The 21,278-nt window shown below is 35.5% G+C and overlaps 1 protein-coding gene across 1 annotated transcript; it reads left to right on the top strand.

Annotated features, from left to right (window-relative positions):
* Window positions 1-5,637: 5,637 nt before the first annotated feature.
* On the top strand, window positions 5,638-8,186 carry LOC145056694 (FRIGIDA-like protein 4a). Its single transcript, XM_079004405.1, has 3 exons — window positions 5,638-6,678; window positions 7,123-7,277; window positions 7,655-8,186. The coding sequence occupies exons 1-3, from the start codon at window positions 5,817-5,819 to the stop codon at window positions 8,063-8,065; spliced, it is 1,428 nt and encodes a 475-aa protein (XP_078860531.1). The 5' UTR covers window positions 5,638-5,816; the 3' UTR covers window positions 8,066-8,186.
* Window positions 8,187-21,278: the final 13,092 nt, after the last annotated feature.

Below are 21,278 nucleotides of genomic sequence, written 5' to 3'. Positions count from 1 at the left end.
ACGGTTTTGATTGGTTAAGTTTTGCAGCTGGAAATAGAGTGGTAGATTGATGGATTGGAATTTCATCATCTTTGGCAAGGGTTGTGTCCTTTCAGTTTTCCGAGTTCGAAGGAGTGGGTAGACTTCTGACCTCAGGGTCGGGTTGTACTTCTAGCTCGAATTCAGTTGGTCGCAGGGATTGGCTGTAGTATTTCAGCGCTGGTAAGCGCAGGTGGGTCTAGGTGGCATGAGTATCTTGCGATGCAAGTTAGGTACCATATCCTCAGGTAGGCATGGTGCCGGATTATTATTTGGATTGCAAACAGGGAATTAGTTCATGTCACCTGGGATCAAGGGGAGTTTTCCTGCATGCCTAAGGTTGGTCAGGGTAACTCAGGAGGAAGAAGTCATGATTTCTTCGAATGCCTTTGAGAGAGTGACATCTCCTGTATTCTTCGGGGTTGTAAGGGGAATTGTATTGTGTTGGAATTTTAGGTGAGTTAGATCCCGGGTTGACTTTTTCTATTTTTGGGTTACTGAGGGTCGTTATATGCCATTCTGCATATTAGAAGTTTTCAGTCGGAATTCAGGTTTCTCTTAGGTTCGATTGATCTGTATCGGGAAGACCATCTTGAGTACGACATTCATTCCATGGTCAGGAATGATCGTACCCGCTTGAGTTTGTTTGAGTTGTGAGTTGGTTTCAAATCAGTGGATGGTAGTTAGAACCCTAAGTGGGGGAGAATTAGGAATTCTCAAGTTGAGTGTTAGTCATTGAAGGTTTTATCAGTTGCTATTCGGACTGCTGTTTCGGAGATGTTAGGTAGATATTGATCGGTAGACCTCTCCAGAAGCGGGTATGTTCAGCTCCAGGTGGGTTTGTGATTCTCTGGTTTAGGTGTCAAGATGTCCTTGACAATTGGTCATTGAGTTCTTCTTTTAGCGTAATTCTTGGAAGGGTTCAAGAGATGGCAGTTAAGAAGCGAGGAATGTGACACCAATTCCCCTATGCAATATATTATGTTCCCCAGTTCTTGGGGTATGTTTACATTCTATGGTGAAGTGGAATTCCTTATTTATAGCCTCCGGATTAGGCCAAGAATTTGGCCATTATCCTATCCTCGGGTTGGGTACGGCCATGGATTCGTAAGTTTTTGCTTGGGTAGTAGCTTGTTCTATAAGTGAACCGTACATGGTAGGGTTACAACATAGTGGAGCACGTCTAGTGTTGTGTGGGATAGTGATTAGGTCCCCATGAGGCAGTGAAAGGAAGAGAGTATCTTTAGGACCCATATGGTTAGGAAAGCAATGTAATACCGACAAGGTCGGTATGAGATCAGGAGCATTCCAGTCATGGGCTATAGGCCTAATGGTCGGGATTTTTCATTTAATCTATTTGTGATACTCTCGGTAGTGACGCTTTGATGGGGATCAGAGAACCCATAAATCAGTTGGTTTGAATAGGACCGTTGGGAGTGCCAGTCAGGTATTAGAATGAATTTGTGGAATGTTTCTCCGTATTTCTATTTGTTCGCAAGTTGTTGTTAGGGATCGGATGAAAAGTGGAAGTTCTTGGTTTGATCGCCTTCTTTCGTCGGTTCGAAGGTTGGTAATGGCATGGCAGAGAGTCAAAGGTTATACTAAGGTTTTAGTGTATCGAATGGATTCAGATTGGGAGAGGTTCGTTATTGACCTGTTTGAGGATCATTTATGCATGATTGTGGTATCTTCAGTTAGAAACTTGGGGTGGATTCATGGATGGCCATTTTGGGATGGCTTATAGTGGAAACTTGCTTCGAAAATCGTAAGTGTATCCGTGTGAGGCATGCATTCTGGAGGTCAGTAAGGTAAGTGGGGGAATCTTTTAGTTTGTGGTGTGGGTCGCGAGTTTCAGGCGAAAGGTGTGATGTCATCGATGGTGAAATCGAGGGTTGTTGGGGTTAGAATTATTGGATTAGGTGTCTAAGCCCATAACTATAACTGATATGTACGTGACCCGATAGTAGCATGGTCCTTTTGGGTTTCCTTCACTAGAGCAATTTGATAGTATGGACTTTTGAGAAAGAGGTTATTTTTAATTTATTAATATATTATAAGTATAATATATTAATTGAGAAATCATATTATTTGATTAGTATTGATCAAGAATTAATTTGGAATTAATTTAGCGATCAAAAGAGACTGATTAAATTTACGGGATCTAATTAAGTAAATCAGTGATACTTATAGTATGGGCTAATGATCCATGGTTGATTAGGATGGGCTAAACCTATATGATAGTCCATGAAGGTTTAACCCATGGAGCCAAAGTAATATGAAGGGTCATGGTGTATTAGGGTTTGCATGGATAAAACCCTAATCTTTGCCACAGTATAAAAACAAACCCCTAGCCCCTAAAATCGGTGCCCATGCATTCTAAGAAAAGTGATAACCGATTTTGAGCTAACTAGCCTATTCTCATAAGCCTCCTTTTGCATTTGGTGTTTATGACACATTAGAGGTATCACACTTGAGGTGCTAAAGATTTCTAAGGCCAAGAACTACAAACTACATCAAGAGGTATTCATCTAATTTGGTTTTTATGTTGTTTATCCTCAATTGTATGCTAGTTAGGATGTATGCTTTGGAAAATTTGAAATTGCATGTACAATTAGAGAAAACTTAGATCCAAAGCATCTAGGGTTGCATGTACACCATAGTAGTGTTATAGTGCTTAAAACCCATCAGTGGTATCAGAGACTAGGATTGTTTTCTGTTATATTGATGCTTGATTATTTTTCAAAGCTGGAAAAATCGATTTTCTGGTTTCTGACTGATGAACTCGCTGAGTCCAATGATCTGACTCGACGAGTTCACTCACAAAAAGGATAACTCGACGAGTATAGTTCATGCACTCGTCAAGTAGAACCTTTTGTTTGCATAATTTCGAGTTTTTGGCCAGAATTGGATTAGGATCATTACCACAAACTATTTTGTGTCATAAAATTCGTATTTTCTGATATAGTAATGATGATCCTCATTTAAATGAAGGACAATTGTCAAATTTTAACATAATAAGATGATTATTTGTATTATTTGATATGAATTGCCTTGCTATATGAGTTAGATTAGATCAATGGTAAATTATATGATAATGTTGTTAGTTAAAATTGATCTAAATTGTTTTTGAAGAGAGTTTTGTAACTTGTCCTCAAGTTATATGAAAAGTCTCATTCATGAACATTAAAACTCATAAGTTATGGAAACCACAAGTTTTAAAGTACTACAAAACCTGCCCTCAATTTTTGGAATTTGTAAAGTCTCACTTATGAAACATTTAATTCCAAACCTTAGAATTTTAAAAGTTTAAAATTCAACCCTTATACTATTATAATATTATAAGTTTAATAATTATATAAAGAATGTGTCAAACTCTTGGTTTAAGTATTCTTCGCCTCTGTCCGAGCAAAGAATTTTGATATGTCTTTCAAGTTGATTTTCGACTTCAACCTTATACAGTTTAAATGCATCAAAAGCTTTATCTTTTGATCTCAGCAAATAAACATGTAGATATCGATTGGAGTCATCACAAAATGTGATGAAATACCTTTTTCCTCCTCGAGTAAGTATTCAATTTAATTCACATTTATTAGAATGAATCAACTCAAGTAATGATGTATTTCTCTTAACTGATGGAAATGGCCGGTTTCTTTGTAAACTTTGATTTCACACAAGTTTCACATTTTTGTGTCATATTTTAGCATTCTTTTAGTTTTCATTTTTTCAATGTTCTTAACATTAGTGTGTGCTAAACGTTTATGCCATAAATAAATTGAACAAACAAAATAATCAGAAAAGTTCACTTCCTTTACATTAGCAACCAATCCATCAATTACATCAATATTAGTAACACTAGACACACTTGCAACACTCGGACTAGCACCATTACTCTCAACTCTTGGCCCACTCGCACCACCTTCATCACTAAGGCACAAACGATACATTCCTGAACAATTGTTCGCCCTCCCAACATATCGTATGCCCTTAGTGGTCGTAATTTTTCCATTCTCAAGCACCATCTTGAACCCACCCTTGTCAAACTTGTCCGTAGAAACCAACCCCTTCGAGATAGTAGGAACATGAAGAACATCTCGAAGAGTAACCCATTCATCACGTGTGAACTTCAGAAGAACATCACATCTTCCTTGAACTTCAACTCTGTGACCATCAACACAGATAACTATTGTTCTTGGGGGGCATTGGACGGTAAGTGCGGAAGCTCTCTCGTTGCCCACAAACATGCACAGTGGCTCCAGTGTCTACGAACCATCCTCGAGTACAGATTGCTCGGATAAGCGGAGATATCATGAAAATCACTCCAATATTCACATTTGTCACCATATCAGTAACCTGCTCGACTGCATGTGCTACCGATCCTGATTTGCGATCTTTGCATTCTCTTGCATAATGCCTAATCTCTCCGCAGACGTGGCAAGGTCCGATCATCTTCGACTTTGAGTTAGGATTCTGATGACTCATTTTCTTGAAGCTTTGTTTCTTGGGTCCCAAGTTCCTTCTATTTTTTCCACCATTTTGTCCACCAGACTTGGTCTTATGACCAAAACCCCCAACTGATATATGGTGCACACTCGATCCGACTTTACCACGCTTGTCCCTGATGCGAGTTTCCTCCTTAATGCTAAGGTGTTTCATCAGATCATCCAAGGAGTAGTCCTCAGAATTGTGCATCATTCTCTTAGAGAAGTCTTTCCATGAGGGTGGCAGTTGTACGATGATCGCACCAACCTGAAAGAGTTTTGGTATCGATATGGAGAGTGCGTTCAGGTTGTTGACCATAACCTGGAGTTCATGTACTTGCTCCATGATGGGTTTGTCATCAGCCATTTGAAACTCTAGGTACTTTAACACTAGGTATTTGTTGGTACCTTCCTCATGTGCCTTGTACTTGAGTTCCAAAGCACTCCATAGCTCTCTCAGATCTTTGACCGACGCGTAAAGATCATATAGCCGATCAGACAGTGAGTTCTTATGTGACCCACACACAGTTCTTCAGACTCTCTACGCAGATCTCTTTGCTTTTTCCAGATCAGAGATGATCGCTGGATCAACAGTTTTCCCAGCCTCGGGAATTGGATCAGCAAAAATTGGGGCAAGTTTTGGGTCCAAAACATAGGCAAGCTTCAGCACATGAAGCATGAACTTTACATTGTCAGCCCAACGAGTGTAGTTCTTACCATCGAATCAGTCAAGCTTGGCAAACTCTTGGTTCATGTAGTGGAGACTAGTAGTTAGGATTTGGGTGTCCATTAGTTTGTTGATTTATAAACACAAAAAAAACCTTTAAGATTGTTGTAAATCAATGAGCATCAAATATTGCTCCTAAGTGCTAGGCTAGGCATAGCTTGACTTATTCTTTTGATCTACTAAAGCCTTTGAAGGCCTACACAATGTTTCTTCCCCACCAATCTACGACAAAGAAAATTTGTCAACTTGCAAAATTACCTCTATAATTTCCAACACTAAATATGTAAAAGTCAAAAAATATGCTATCTGTTAAGTCATTAACTATTTTTTTTATTCCGTTTTGATTAGGTTTTAACATGACTAGATTTTTGGTTCATGTTTATACGTTCAAAAACAAGTTAATGAATTTTCAAACAAATTAATATAGACGATTTTGAGGCAGCTATGTCCTCTCCATATGCAAAATGCTTCATCTTGAAGAATTGTGTACACGCACCCTTCTTACTGAAAAAGATGTCTTCAGTATAGTGTTCGGAACCCTTCGATAAAATCTTCATTTTAGGGTCTTCTCTGATCAAATTCACCGAACAGAAATGACTACAGAATACCCAGATAGAATCAAGAACTTCTTCACCGAATTAGAAACACGTAGAACCCTACTCACTACCATCACAGAGACCCACAACAAACTAATCAATAATTTCATTTCTTTAGACGAAATCCTCACCAAAAAATCACAAATTCTAGATGCCCGGATTGAGAAATACAAGAAACAAACCGACAAAACCCTTGCAGCTCTCACAGTCCGCGACAATGGCATCCCTGAAAAAGAAGTTGCTTTGGCCGCCCGTGTAGAACAGCTAAAAGAATCCGCCATTAGGGACATTGAAACGGGGAATAATTCGGATCCGGAGGAGAAACCGATGTTGGATTCTTTGAGAATGCGATTCAGGAGAATGGATTCCAAGGGTTTGATTAAGTATTTGTTGGCAAAGAGGAAGGAGTCAGTTCAAGTGAGGGCGGATATAAACACGGCAACGGAGGAGGCCGTAGACTTACCGGAGCTTGTATTGGAGGCGGTTGAAGATTTCGTTGAGTTGAAAGTGAGTGGGACGAAGGTCGTAGGGATGGCAGATCGGCGGTGGGCGTGTGGGATTTTGATACAGGCGGGATTGCCATTGCTTCCTTATGGTGAGTCGTTGGCAATTGGTAGGAGTACGAAGGATCGAGCAATTAGGGTTTTGGAGATTTGGAAGGGGATTTTGGGTGGTGGTGAAGGTAGTGGTGGGGTGGGTTCAGGTGAAGCTACAATGTTCTTGCAAATGGTGATTGGATTTGGATTAAAACATAAGTTTGATGATGAATATTTGAGGCAGTTGGTGGTGGAGTTTGCAGGTAGGAGAGAGATGGCAAAGCTTGCAGTGGCTTTAGGTTATGGAGATGATGAAATGAGAGGTTAGTACTTATTACTCTTACTAAAACCTGCTGTTATATAATTGGAATTTATTTAATGATTATCTTTTAAGTTCAAATTAATGTTTAACCTTAAAATAGATGAAACATAATATCAAATGAAGATGATGGTGTCTTTTCAAAATGTCATGAGAATGCAAAAAAATATTCATCAAAGTTCCTGTTTCTTTTTTAACTTTATGCAAGTAGGATGCTATAATCCGCAAAGAAATGAAAGTACATCGACACATCTTGCATTTATCCTTATAAGCAAATGAAACTTAAGAAATGAAAGTCATTACACAACCAAAAGGTGGGACAAAATGGGACATAGGGTCCCTCTTGATTTATCATATGGGAAAAAGACATAAATGCCCTTGTTTATAAGTAATTTGTGAAATGAGGCAAGTTTATGATTCACGCTTGTTTATATTGTTTGGTTGGCAGAAATAATTAAAGAGTTGGTGAAGGCGGAAAGGGATATTGAGGCTGTTTATTTTTCTTTTGAGTCTGGGTTGACTGAGGAATTTCCTCCTATTCCACTGCTAAAATCTGGCATTAAAAATTATCAGAAAAACACTTCAAAGGAAGTCCCTTCATGGGTATGTTGATCCTTAAAAATCCTTATTTTATAGCCCTAAAGCTCATGGACACACCATGGTGGTCTTGTACTGTGTTTGACGTGCATTGGACAGAGACTGATGTTTTTCTCACCCAAAAAGGTGGGATAGAATATAACTCTCGATTTCTGTGTGTGAAAAAGACGTAAATGCCCTCATAAAATAACAATATATAGTTGTATCTTTTTTCCTTAATGCAGAAAGAACGACTTAAAAGACAGATAAATGAGGCTTTGCCCGATATGTCCCAACTTTTTTACAAATTTTCTCAAATTTAATTTTCCTTTCAATTTTCTTAGTGTGCCTTTATTTTCTCAAATAATTTTTAAACATCATTGATAAATTCTTGTGTTCATCAGGATGATATCCTCAACGAAATGAGTGTTGTCCTAAAAATCATTAAATGCATCGAAGACCACAAACTTGAATCTCAATTCAGCCGCGACAACTTACAGAACCGCTACAATGAGTTGGAGAAGATGAAAGCCGCTAGCAAGAAGGCGGCACCACCTCCAGCTTCCACAATTAAGCCTGTGGACAAGCGGCACCGGAGTGGTGGTGGCTCCTCTCGACCGCCTAAGTCCGCCAGGTGGGCAAAGTCTTCCCACCGTAAAGGCCGCCGCCCACCACCTGGCCGGCAGCCCTCTGCCGCCAGATCCACCGGTGGCTCGAATGGGGCTAGTGCTGCCACCCCGGTTCAAGATGGGTATGGTGGTTATGATAATAGTGCGGGAGGTGCACCTGTGGGGCCTATAGATCAAGCCTCATAGCAAGTCTAGTTTGCAAGTAGAGATGATTCGAATATAGGGCATGATTTTTTTTTTCCTTCATTAAATGATGTATAATCCTAACACAAGCAAGTGTGCTATAATTGAAATTCATATTAAAGTAGAGGCATTTGAATTTATATTGCAAAAATATGATGAATGTGAAAGGACATTGATATTATATGCATAAGACTATAATGTAAATAAAGATGGTTGGGAAATTATCTAAGAATGTATGAAAGAAGAAGGGTTATTTTGTAAATTGTAGGAATATTACGTTGAGTGGAGTATTTTTGTTTTATTAATTTCTTCTCCATAGACAAACTTAAGCTAGGTTTCCAGACCGGTGCATTTTTAAACGAGATTTGTTGGGATGATTTTGGATCATATACAATGACAAAGGAAAGACAACAAGATTGTGGTCTAATATATAATGTTGTATGTAGAGCTCGCGATGGATCATGTTTGGTTCGGGTTCAGGTTCGGAGTGATATAAACCTGTCGAATATTTTCCAATCCAGCATAATATGTGTAGATAAACGTGTTAGTTTTTAACTAGCCTAATATGTGTAAATAAATGTGTTAGTTTTTAACACAACGTGATATGTTGGATACACAATATACGCTTTGTACCTTATATCGACACATTTACTTTTTTTCTCCAACCTCCCTCTTCGGTTAATTTGGCTTAAACCTTTTAGATTTTAATATCAATTAATGTATCATTTTATCTATCTTAATTGTTTTATTAAACACATTCATACTTTTATTATTTTACTATTGAAACTATCATAAACCCTAAGTAAAATACTATTGAAACTATCATAAACCCTAGGTAAAATCAAAAAACACAATTAGGATTACATACATACCTTTAGTGATATAATCGTATGTACTACTCTTTGATCCTTAGTTGCTCTTCAGAAAGCTAGCATCAAAGTTATGGTTGCCTTTAATGGCTAACACTCAAACTCTAGAAACGAAGGAAACAATTAAGAGAGCGGGATAGGCAAAATTTTGGCCTAGGCTTCACAAGGAACAGATGGGCGAATTTCATAGCCCTGTAGATCTATTTATAGTTGCTAGATGTCAAAGAATAAACCATAATTTGAATATTCATATTCATCAGTTTCCTTCTCTGCACTTGGAGGCTTCCAGAACCTCTTGGAAAGGCTCCCAAAACCGTCCAAGCAAGGAGGGTTCTATGATCTCTCATTTGCTCAACTTTTAAGAAATTACAGTTCAACCCTTATGCATCTAATTAATTCCAATTAACCTAAAATTAATTTCTAATTAATTATGATTAATTATGAATTATTTCTAATCAATTTTTAATTAATTTATCAATCATATAATAAGTTAATAAATTATTTAGGGAAAATGACACAAATGCCCTACGAACTTTCTAGGGTTTACCCGTTGAGTCCCTAAAGTTTTTGTCAGGCTTTATAGGTCCTTAAACTAGGATATGATTTGCATTTTTAATCCATGTCAACCTGTAATAGCCAGTTTAGTGACATTTTAGACCCAAAAAACTCACATTGTACCCCTATAAAGCCAAAAAAATAAGTTTGAGGATCACTTCATACAAAAAAAACTATTATTTTCTTCTGGAGTCGATTCACACTCAATTCATATTGATCCCCAAACTTATTTTTTTGGCTTTACAGGGGCACAATGTTAGTTTTTTTTACCTAAAAGGTCATTGAACCGACTATTACAGGTGGACAGTGACTAAAAGAGCACGTCATAGCCTAGTTTAGTGACCCATAAAGTCTGACTAAAACTTTAGAGACTCAACGGGTAAACCTTAAAAAGTTCGTAGGATATTTGTGTCATTTTTACCAATTATTTACTCTCTCTTCTAACATCATTCCCGACTATTTATGGATATAAGGGCAAACTAAAAAGGATTTTGCTTTTATTCATAAGAATATACTCGTATTAATTTAGTTGAAACCTTAAATACCTTAATCCAACATATGTAATCGTAATATTTTATTATATTTGATAATTTTTTATTGTTAAAGTTTTGACAATTATTTTTTGAATTATATAACTTTTTCAAAAATATATTAATTTTTATTTTGTTTGTTAAATTAATTAATTAACTAATATAAAATCTAAAGAAATCTAATATATAAATATGTTTAAGGTATAAAATAGAATGACTAAAAAAAATAAATGGTCAGCTCAAATGGTAAAAAAAAAATTTCTAAAACACTTTTTTAAACAGTAAAAAGTTTTAGAAAAAACTACCATCCATTAAAGATGTTTTAGTATATATTGAGTGTAAAAAGTTTTCGAAAAAACTACCACCATTAAAGATGTTATAGTATGTATTGAGTGCACTTGTCAGTTTTTCCAACAATTGTCAGTGTATATGCATAATTGAGTATATGTGCATAATTATAAAAATGAACCTAATGGATAGATAGAAAACCATATATCACCATATAGAAAACATGAAACTATTCCTTTAAGCTCATGCTTATTAATACTTTAGATACGTCTCACTGTCCCGACAGAGTTCATCGTCGATTTGTTAAGAGGGATGCATTAACCAATTGGAAGAGGGATGCGTTGGCCGATCGATTGTAGTCATGGAGAGAACGATGGTCTCGAGGGACGTTGTAGTTGGAAGTCGGAGGAACGAGACGGTAGTAACTTTGAATGAGTTAGTGGAGACATTTGAAGATAGAAGCGTCAAGAAAGCAGTGGAAAGTAAGGGGGTCTCTGGTGAGCGTATCTGTATGGATGCATTGGAGAATAAAAACGGTGAATAAAAACAAGCAGACACATATCCACCGACAAAATACAAATAGAAAATCTCAAAACCCAATACTGAGGGTAGAAAACGAGAAAAAAAAAATAAAAAATAAAAAATAAAAAAAAACTGAAAATGAGTAATATGAAAACCCTAATAAAAAAAAAAGAACAAAATATGAAAATATGTAAACATATATACCAAAGATGTCAAAAACCACCGACTTTACTAATTATAAGGCTTAACTTTTATATATATATATATATATATATATATATATATATATATATATATATATATATATATATATTAATTGTAGTTAAGTCTGACATACTTAATTTTTGAAATGGATGTTTTTATAAATAATAAAATTCTTTATATAAGAATCGGTCAAAGTATATATTTAAAACTAGGTGGGAAACCCCGCTCCGCGGGGTTCGGAACAAACAAATTTACTGAATACACACGGGTCGGATATTTTTGTTGATGTTTGGCGGGTCACGAAAGTAGGATGCTATAATGTCATTCAAATACAAAGCAACCGGATAGATTGAAAACAACATAATGTCCTAATGTAAGAAATGAAAGTAAACAAATAAAGTAGTGTACGTTTCTATTTTTTGCATTTAACGCTTTTGGCTGATATTGAATAAAGCCACCTAAAGAAAAAAAACATATTTTCTATTATTATCGTATTCACATTTTTTTGGATGCAACTGTGCACACTATAAACAAAACAAAACTTTTGGGACCATTTTCCCCGATTGTCATTTTTGTAGCTTAAAGTTAAATGAAACATGTTTGTTGACCAAAATTAAAATCTACCTCAAGGTATTGAATATTAGAAACTTTGCTGTTTTTCTCAACTTGAAGCCGACATTGCAGAAATAACTGCAGCAAAAACAATAATTTTGTAGGGAAAGTTATAGAATAAAAACTACAATGTGCGATTCTTACAACAAAAATGAGCTTTTTAAACTTTGGTAAACGTTGTTGCCATGTTACAACAAATGTGCGATGATTAGGATTATAAAATAATTTTCATAAAACTGTTAATACTCCAAATAATTTTTTAAGAGATGGGATTTTGGACACTTGGTGCAAATCATGAACAATATAGTCTGCAGATACTACCTTTTAGATTGTGATACAGAGACAAACAGTGGTTCAATGGGGCTGCATTTTTGACCAAGAACACTGCAATAGAAATATACAAAAAGATTAAGCAATAGAAAATGAAAAGATTTTGGCATTTCAGAACAAATAATAAGTCTAAATGCTATAACAATATTACGATATTAGGCATAAACCTTAGAAATGCTTCAACTGTATTGAGATGATAAACAATTTTTTTTTCATCAACATTCCATGCTTTACCCCTTGATCAGCAGTGCCTATGAAAAGCTATGTCAAAATAGACAATTAAATATGGGACCATTACTTCTTGGTTGCAAACATTCACACATAAATTCCATTTTCAATCTAGTTATGAATATGGTATATATGGAAAATAAATTAGTGTAATACCAACTGGTCAGATTTGCACTCCTCCAAATCACATTGTCTGCCTCCTTCATCACATCCGCTACCAAAATGAGTTTAAAAAATCACATCTTTCTTCATTAAATTGTGGATTTTTGGGTGCATGAACAGCAACTTGTGAATCTGACGCTGAAAAGCTTAAAGAAGTGTAACTTAAAATTTTGTAATGAACACATGAAAAACATGATCTTTAGTTTTTTGAATTCCCAAACCTTGAAGCTTAGAATGCTATTGTTGTCCAAATCAACTGCTTTCCCTTCTTGTTTCTTAAATTTAGAAACAAATTCAGTAGTAAGGACCTAAGAATGACGAATTGAAGAAATTAAAGTAAATAAGAGGCTTTATTGGATGGTAATTAACGTGATCATCAACAATTTAGCATTTGTCATATAGCTCAACTTGAGTTTCACTTTCTCAACAGATGCATTCACATAACCTGAAGTTAACATAAAAAGAAAACCATCATTCAGTTTCTTCATTTTCATTTCACAACCAAAAAGAAGTATCATCATAAATACAGTGAAAATTTTGTCGTCCACAAAACTAAGGTCACCTTGAACAAAAGACTGAAAAAAAAATTATAAACATGGTTGAAGAAAATTAGAGCAATAGAATAGCACTCGGCTGGTAGTTATTACTCTAAGATTTGAAATTTGGAGCTGTTATCAAAATCTCACCAAATATTTACTTTTTGCATCTTTCCTTGAAAGTAACAAATGCATGTTCTGTGATCACCTTCTTTTTTTTTGGCGTAATTCAGGAATTTCCCTCAGGGACATTTTCGGAATTCTTTCCCTGTTCTACCCATTGTTTCTTCACAAAATACTCAAGTCTTTGTGGCCTATTGCAGCAAAAGAAAAGCCACAAAACAATTAGGCAGTAAAAAAATTCATATAAGACATGATACGCTTAAAAAAAATCAAAATTTATGCTTCTTTTTTACAACTTGTAGACAGCACTTCAACCTTTTGAATCTTCTTCTTTTTTAGCTTTATGATTTTGCCTCATCACCTTTCGTATTCTCCTATCTTATAAAAACATAACATGTCACCTCTTTAATTCATAATTATTTATAGAGGAAAATTCTTGAAGTAAGAGTTTAGATCCTGTGTATATTAGGATCATTATAAAGTATACACGATAAACATGTTATTTATTTATTTATATATTATTTATTCCATTGACTGAGTAAAGAAGAATGACATACCTTGTTGAAATAATATATCAAGCGATCATGGAGCCTGAAAACAAATCATATAGATTACAATCTGAATGTTATTATATCCATGGTCTAATATTTACGAATGTAAAAGAAACAAATTGTACTTAAATTACGAATAAAAAAGTAAATTTGACAATTAGAGAAATCATGACGTACCAAAAGTTTGTAACTAATGACAATTTTAATCAATCTTAACCCTTAATAAAATTATTACGATCTAATATATATATTTTTCATTTTGGAAAACAATGCATACCGTAATATGGTCGTCTATTTTCATTTTTTCATATGCAATAATGGGGCTCGAATCCAATGACCTGATAGTGAATGCTCCGGGTAGCGTAGCTGTGATCATAATGAGAACAAAAACTGCATTCTTGAACTTCAAAGGCTAAGTTGGTGATCTTTAGAATAGAGAACATGGGTAATGGTGATGGAGGATATTTCTGGAAGGAAGGCAGAATTGAATTATTTTCATATAATGATGTGATGAAAAGAGTGATAACATAACTATTGATACCTGTAAATTGAGTCAAAGGAGAAGTACCTTGTCAATGAACTTTAGGGTTCATAGTTGGACTTGAATCCCTATCAGCTCAAATGAAAAATTTTAATTTTCATTCTATATCAATTGAAGCTGTGAAACATTATTAAGAGAATTCTTTCACCTGACATGCCACAATTGTTAAATTCTAAACTTCCAGAGATGTAATTATAAATTTCATGAACTATAAGCCCATAATAATGCCATGTTTATTTACCAAAATCAATATTAATGGCTCATCAGAATTACAAAACAACATAAAAAGTAACTATTATCTGAAACATAAACGTAAAGTGAAAAACAAATTTATCAAAAGCCATGAAAGATCGCACCAAGGTTCAATCTTCTCATGTGTATACTGTTGGATTAGTGTCTAAGTCCATAACTATTTTGGTATGTACTTGATTCGATGGTGCATGGTCCTTTTGGGTTGCCTTCACCAAAGCAACTTGATAGGATGAATTATGGAGAGAAGATTAATTATGATTTATTAATATATTTTGAGAATAATATATTAAAGGAGAAATCATATTGTTTAATTAATTTTAGTTAAGAATTAATTGATAATTAATTTTGTGACTAAAAGAGATTAATTAAACTTAAGGGACTGGAATTGTAATTATAAGATAATTACATTTGGGCTATGGATTACCTTGGAATAATAGATTGGACGAATTCTATGGGGAAACCCATTAGAAATCGTCCAAGGGATATTCTAAAAGGGTTCATGGGCTGCTTAGGGCTTAAGCAGTCAAATTAGGGTTTCCTAGTTGAAAACCCTAATAGCCTACATGTATATATAGTACCCTTCAGCCCCAAAAACGTGGAGAAGAGTTCCACTAGGGTTTCTACATGTTTTGGGCAGCCTCCTCTCTCCTTATTCTTCATCCTCTTGCTCTTGGTGTTTGTGAACCATTAGAGGAGTGACACTTGTGACTCTAAGTTTTATAAAGTCATTACAAGGAGGATTTGAGATTGTTATTGCTACATAACAATCAAGGTAAGATATAAAAACCCTTTCACATGTTGATATGATTAATTGTATGCTAGAACTAGGGTTTAAAGTCTTGGATAAATTGCATGTACAATAGAGAAACCTAGATCTAAGCATTAGGGTTGCATGAGCACATAGGATGTTCTTATGGCTAAAACCCATCAGTGGTATTAGAGCCTTGATTGGTTTCTATTGTATTGATGCCTAGTACATTCATTCATGTTGCAAAATCGAGTTTTTGGCCATCTGCCTGACAAACTCGTCGAGTTCCAATGTGGACTCGTCGAGTAGGGTGAACTCGGCGAGTCCATAAGGGGACTCGGCGTGTTTAGCTGTCAGACAGGCGGATTTTCGGGATTTTTACCTATTTTGACTTAGGATAATTGCCATAATTGTTTAAAATTAATAAAATTTGAATTTTATTAATTCCTTATGATTATCTTTGTCAAAATAAAATATTTTGGTCATCTAATTAGATAATTGTTACCTTATTTGATAAATGTTAAATTATATGAATTATTTGATCATTATCTTGCAAGAATTTGAACTAGATCTAATTAGATAACCACCAATTAATAGTTAATTGCCTTATTTGAATTATGTGATCTAGGATATTCTTGACAAAGTTTGGAAAAGTTTCAAATTAATCTCTTTAGGTTTTATAGTTTAAATTAGAACTTAAAAGTTTTGGTTTTGAAATTTAAATAAGTTAAACCCTAATGTTTTGAAATGTTTCAAAACTTGCCCTCAAGTTTTGGAATTTAGAAGTTGATTAAAAGTTTAATTTAGAAATGTTAAATTCTAAAACCCTAGTATTGTTTTGAAAAGTTCAATTCACACCCTTTGGTTTTATTAATTAATTAAAGTGTATAATTAAAGGAGATTTAATAAATCCATAAAGTTTTGGTTTACAATTTAATTAAGTTAAAAAGTATAATTATTAAATTTGACCACCTAATATTTTAAAAGTAAAATACACCCTATACTATATATAACATTAAAAGTCTATTATATATATATATATATATATATATATATATATATATATATATATATATATATATATATGTATGAGTAAAATTCAGTCTTACCGTTAGTAGGCCTCATTCACGAAGCTGGTCCATAAGGGGTGTTTAAGGAAATTGCCTATAAAATGGCGATTGAATGGGTATCCACTCTTACCCACCACACTCTTGACTAGTGGAGGGTCGTTAGCCGAACGGGTAGGATAGGACAGAAACCATCCATTATAAGTATAATGAAGTACAAAAGTAACCAAATGCTTTTACAAATTCCCAATCTTAGTTACTTTAGGCAAAAGTGAATTGATGCGATTCCATGAAATTACACTTTGTGCCCTTGCGAAGACGTTAGTGGAGCGTGTGTGGTTAACCGACACACTAAATGCAAAGTTAGAAATGGGTTACTCAATGTTTGTCATAGTTCGATGGAGCGTGTGTGGTTAACCGACACATCGAATAGATGACTGTAACATGTGGGGGCACCATGTAAGTTTGCATGGTTATTCACACCCGCTTTGTGATCCTCGGTATCCCAGTCACAAACTAGAGGGGCATATCAAGATTTAAACATGCCATTGAAAAGTTCAATGAATCTCAAAAGATCTAGGAATTTTCAATAGATTTAAAACTTAAATTTCCTTTTCGTTTTTCATGGTGGAAATTAGTGAATCGTCATTCACTTACCTTTAAATATTCTGCAACTAGATTACGACATCCCTTTTCTAGGTTGTAGAGTATTGTGTTGGGTCCTAGCCTTAATATCTCATTTGGGTGATTTATTAAGGACTCAATCAATCAATTAACTTGAATTTAATTTTTCTCCTGTTTTGTAGATGTCAAAGTATGACAACTATGGTCTTCCCAAATCCCGTGGAACAAGCTTTTCACATGAAGATGATATTCCACGATTCGATCGAGGAACACGAGATCATGCTTCACTTCCTCCACCTCCTCTTATTATTCTCCTTAACCCACAAGTTCAAAAGATTGAAAAGTTCAAACTCACTCAAGCCCTTTTGGCAAGTAAACATGAAGAAGGAAAGTCAGTGTGTGCACACATCCTAGAGATGAAGTCACACATTGATAGGTTAAGAATGTTGGGATCTGTTGTCTGTGAGGAGATGGTTGTTGACTGGGTTCTTCAGTCACTTCCCGACTCATATAGTGAGTTCGTAAGAGAGTACTATATGATGAACCACGATATGACCCTCATCGATCTCACCTATATGCTTATTGCTGTTGAATCAGCAATGGTTTGGCGCGCTGGAAAAGCAAAGTTGATTGGTGAATCTGCCTTCTAGACCTCTATGGATATAGGCAATGGCAACGAAAGACATGCCATGATCGAAAAGTTTGATCATAAGAGAAAGGCAAAGTCAGAAGTAGTTCCATGTGTTGTTCCAAAGAAGTCAATTTGCTTTTATTGCCAAGAGAAGGGGCATTGGAGACGAAGCTACCCTATTTACCTAAGAGATCTAAGAGATGGGAGAGTCAAAACGTATGGCTATGCTTTAGGTAAAATCCATTAACTAACTCTCTTAAGTTCCTATTCTGGATTCTTTGTAACATCCCAACTTTCACATTCAAAAATTTTTGTTCAAAAACATTACTTTAGAAGATATTAATAACTAAAAACATCGTTTGATCAACCATAACATAAATTGAACCATGTCTGAAAACCAAAACATACAACTAATCAGAATATCAGAGTATCAATCCCAGTGAAGCTCGTAGCTGCGGAAACAAGGGAGTGTGTGTGTGTGTGTGACATGCTGCTACCGCGCCGGCTCCTTTCCCCTAGCTGAGGAGGTACCTGAAACCAAAACTGAAACTGTAAGCACAAAGCTTAGTGAGTTCCCCCATAATACCCCATACCATGCAACATATAACAACCAATGTTCAGCTAGGAGTTACGGGCCTTGCCCACACTCGGGAAGATACGGGCTCTGCCCACACTTCGCTAGCCGGGAGATACAGGCCTCGCCCACACTTGTGAAGATACGGGCCCTGCCCACACTTCACTACCTGGGAGATACGGGCCTAGCCCACACTCCAACCTCGGAGAGATACGGGCCCTGCCCACACTCAACCGCTAACCCATAACATACAAGTATCACGCAGACAACAAGTATAAGCAACTCTATCATATTAACACATATATCATACTTGACTACACCCAGAGGTACGGGCTCGGCCCACACTCTAGTACTAGCATCTCGTCTACACGGGTCGGCCTTGGTGCCTTAGACCCGTTCCTACTGGAAAGGAAACTCACCTTGAAATAGCTGCTGGTCTATGTGGGAATTGATCACCTACTACTGCTGCTGCTGCTCCGGAAACCCTCCGGCTGTAATTCCCACAATATACTCAATCAAACACTACTCGCTGACCTTTGGGTAAAATGACCATTTTACCCCTGACCTTGCCCTAAGCCAAAGCCAGATTCAACTTTCAGTTGACCCGACTCGCCGAGTTGGCTTTCCAACTCGCCGAGTCCCTACCCAAACGACTGCCCTGAATCCCGATCCTACCCGTCGAGTTAGGCGACGACTCGACGGGTTCACCTTCTTAACCAATATTCAATTCCTTCATCCTACTCGCCGAGTTGTATGAACAACTCGCCGAGTTCATCTTCATCCGATGAACACTCATGCTGCGACTCGCCGAGTTGTATGAACAACTCGCCGAGTGAAGAACTAGGAGATCGAGTACACAAGGTTGTGTGTTGATCAAGTCCACCACAAGAGTAACAAATATATTCGTCATGATTTACTAAGGTTAATATGATTATACTTATGAGATTAAGTGTAATTCTCAGTTGATTGAAAGAGTTTCAATCAATAGCAGAACGAATAAGAAGAATCAAATAGGCAGAAAGATAAAACTTTCTCTATTCTAAGAAGGGAGAGTACTTTTATTATGTTTTATGATAAGTCTTAATGATTAAGAACCATATCTCAATTGATCCTCTAAGTGAGTCTTAGTGCAATTGTATGTCTGAGAAGAGGAATCAAGAATTGAAGAAATGGTTAAATCAAGAAGTCAATCATACTTCAAAACCAAGTCTTAGAGTTAAGATTGTGACAATGAGTGACAAGTCTTAAGAAGGTTTATAACATTCATCAAATGTGGAATTTGAAAAAGGTTTTTCTTATGACTGCACAATTGAAATTGGAAAGTTGTGATGTCTTAGGTAAGACAAAGACCAACTATGACCAATTTTGTGAAATGTTTAGTCTTGATAAAAGCTACACTAACTCTTGAATATTTGTTTGTCGAGAAATGTTGATTGACAAGAGAATCTTATATGTCAAGGAGTCATTGGGAGTCTTAATGGTCTTGAAAAGTTTCAAGAACTAATCAAGAATAAACCTTATCGATCATCACTAGCACACGACTTGAGGTTTATAACCTATTGTGTTGACACTATCTTGTTTCTGTGCCATTCCAATTAAGTTAATTACGCATGTGAGTTCTACGAGTTCTCATTTGAATGCATAAAAGGCAAGGACCTTGATCAATGAAAAGTACATTGATAAGAAAGGATGAGTTGCTTAACTACTTGGAAGACATGGTGGGCACTCGTGTTACCATAAGGCAAGAAATCAAGATTAAGAAAGTTCGGTCCATAAGAGTTTGGATTTGTCGCAAACTTTGGTTTTGGGCAAATTCGCATGGATAGGAACACATACACCACTAAATTCTAAGTGTCATAAGATACCCTCCTTCATAAGAATGACTGTGAGGAAATGCTTTCCCTAAGAGAGATTTTAAGAAGATAGTGATTGTGAAAATTGTATTCTCGAATTCGATTATGGTTACGGTATCCCTTTCCATAATTCGAATTGTGAGATTTGGCAATTAGTATGAATTGTTTAGACACACATATGAACTATCTAAGGCAAAGGTGTATAAGAAGCTTAGATAAAGGATTATCATGTCAAAGCTAGTGGGAGCATAAGTGTTATGCTTATTTGATAATAATCATCATGATAGTGGGAACATAAATGTTGTGCTTGTATGATTATTAAAACAAGTATTACAAGTTAGCAATATTAATTATAGAAAACAAGAGTTATCCTTTGCAAAGTCGTAAGGGTTGAATAGTTTTGCTATAATTAAGGGAGAGAATATTATGCTTCATTTCAAATCTAAAGGCTTAGGTTGTGGAATGTTAATAAATTTAGTCAAGGATACATAGTGTGTTCTCAAATTTCGATTATGATTATGGCATAGTTCGAATTGTGAGAACGTGACACATAAAATATTATGGCAAAAGATTGATAAAGTATCAAATCTTTATGTAAGACATTATGCATCGTGTCCCATACGCTTCGGGTATAGGATCGGTTGCAAATGCTATAATATTTAAACATTCTAAAATTTTCCAAATGTCTAGCACATTAAGAGGGAAAAAGGACAAGAATCTGTTTTGAATAAGATAATTAAACAACTATCAAAGGACGATCCAAAGCTCGCTGAGGATTGGTCGCTTGTGAGTAGTTGGAAGTATGGTATTGGATGGACCATATCGGCATTATTATGAATAGATAAGATTCTATTAAGAATGAATTGTCATATGGCAAATATGGAAATGTTTCCATATTGGGAGTTGGATATTGAGAATCTATATCTAGATTAGAAACTATTATGCAAGAAGGATGTTCAAAGGAATGTACTTTGAGTGAGAGACATCATATCTATAGAATTGTTTCTAATAGAGATTAGCCAAGTCTTGATGATTTTGAGCTATGACATTATGAAAGAATCATTGCATAAAATGTTAGAATCTAGCATAAGTAACAAGAATTTGATATTCTTATACTTATGATAAGGATTGGGAGTTGTGAAATGAGTATGGTTAGAAATGTGTTCATTTGATCTATTTCACAAAGTAAGGACCGTAGGTAAACATTGTGTACATGCTAAGAGCATGGGACAATTGTTGTTATAATTCAAGTAAGAAGTTGATTACCCGAAACAACAAATAATGAGTATCAATATGGTGATTAAATAAAATGTTTTGTTTATACCCAGAGTTTGGGGCCATATGGGATTAGTATTATTCTTGTGTTTCACTTTGCATGTTTTGACTTCCTGAATAATTAAATTGATTCAGAACAAT

The sequence above is a fragment of the Lactuca serriola genome, chromosome 6 (genome assembly GCF_051521515.1).
Source record: "Lactuca serriola cultivar US96UC23 chromosome 6, Lser_US96UC23_V15, whole genome shotgun sequence".
Classification (NCBI taxonomy): Eukaryota; Viridiplantae; Streptophyta; class Magnoliopsida; order Asterales; family Asteraceae; genus Lactuca; species Lactuca serriola.
This window is presented reverse-complemented; position numbering and strand designations above follow the sequence as displayed.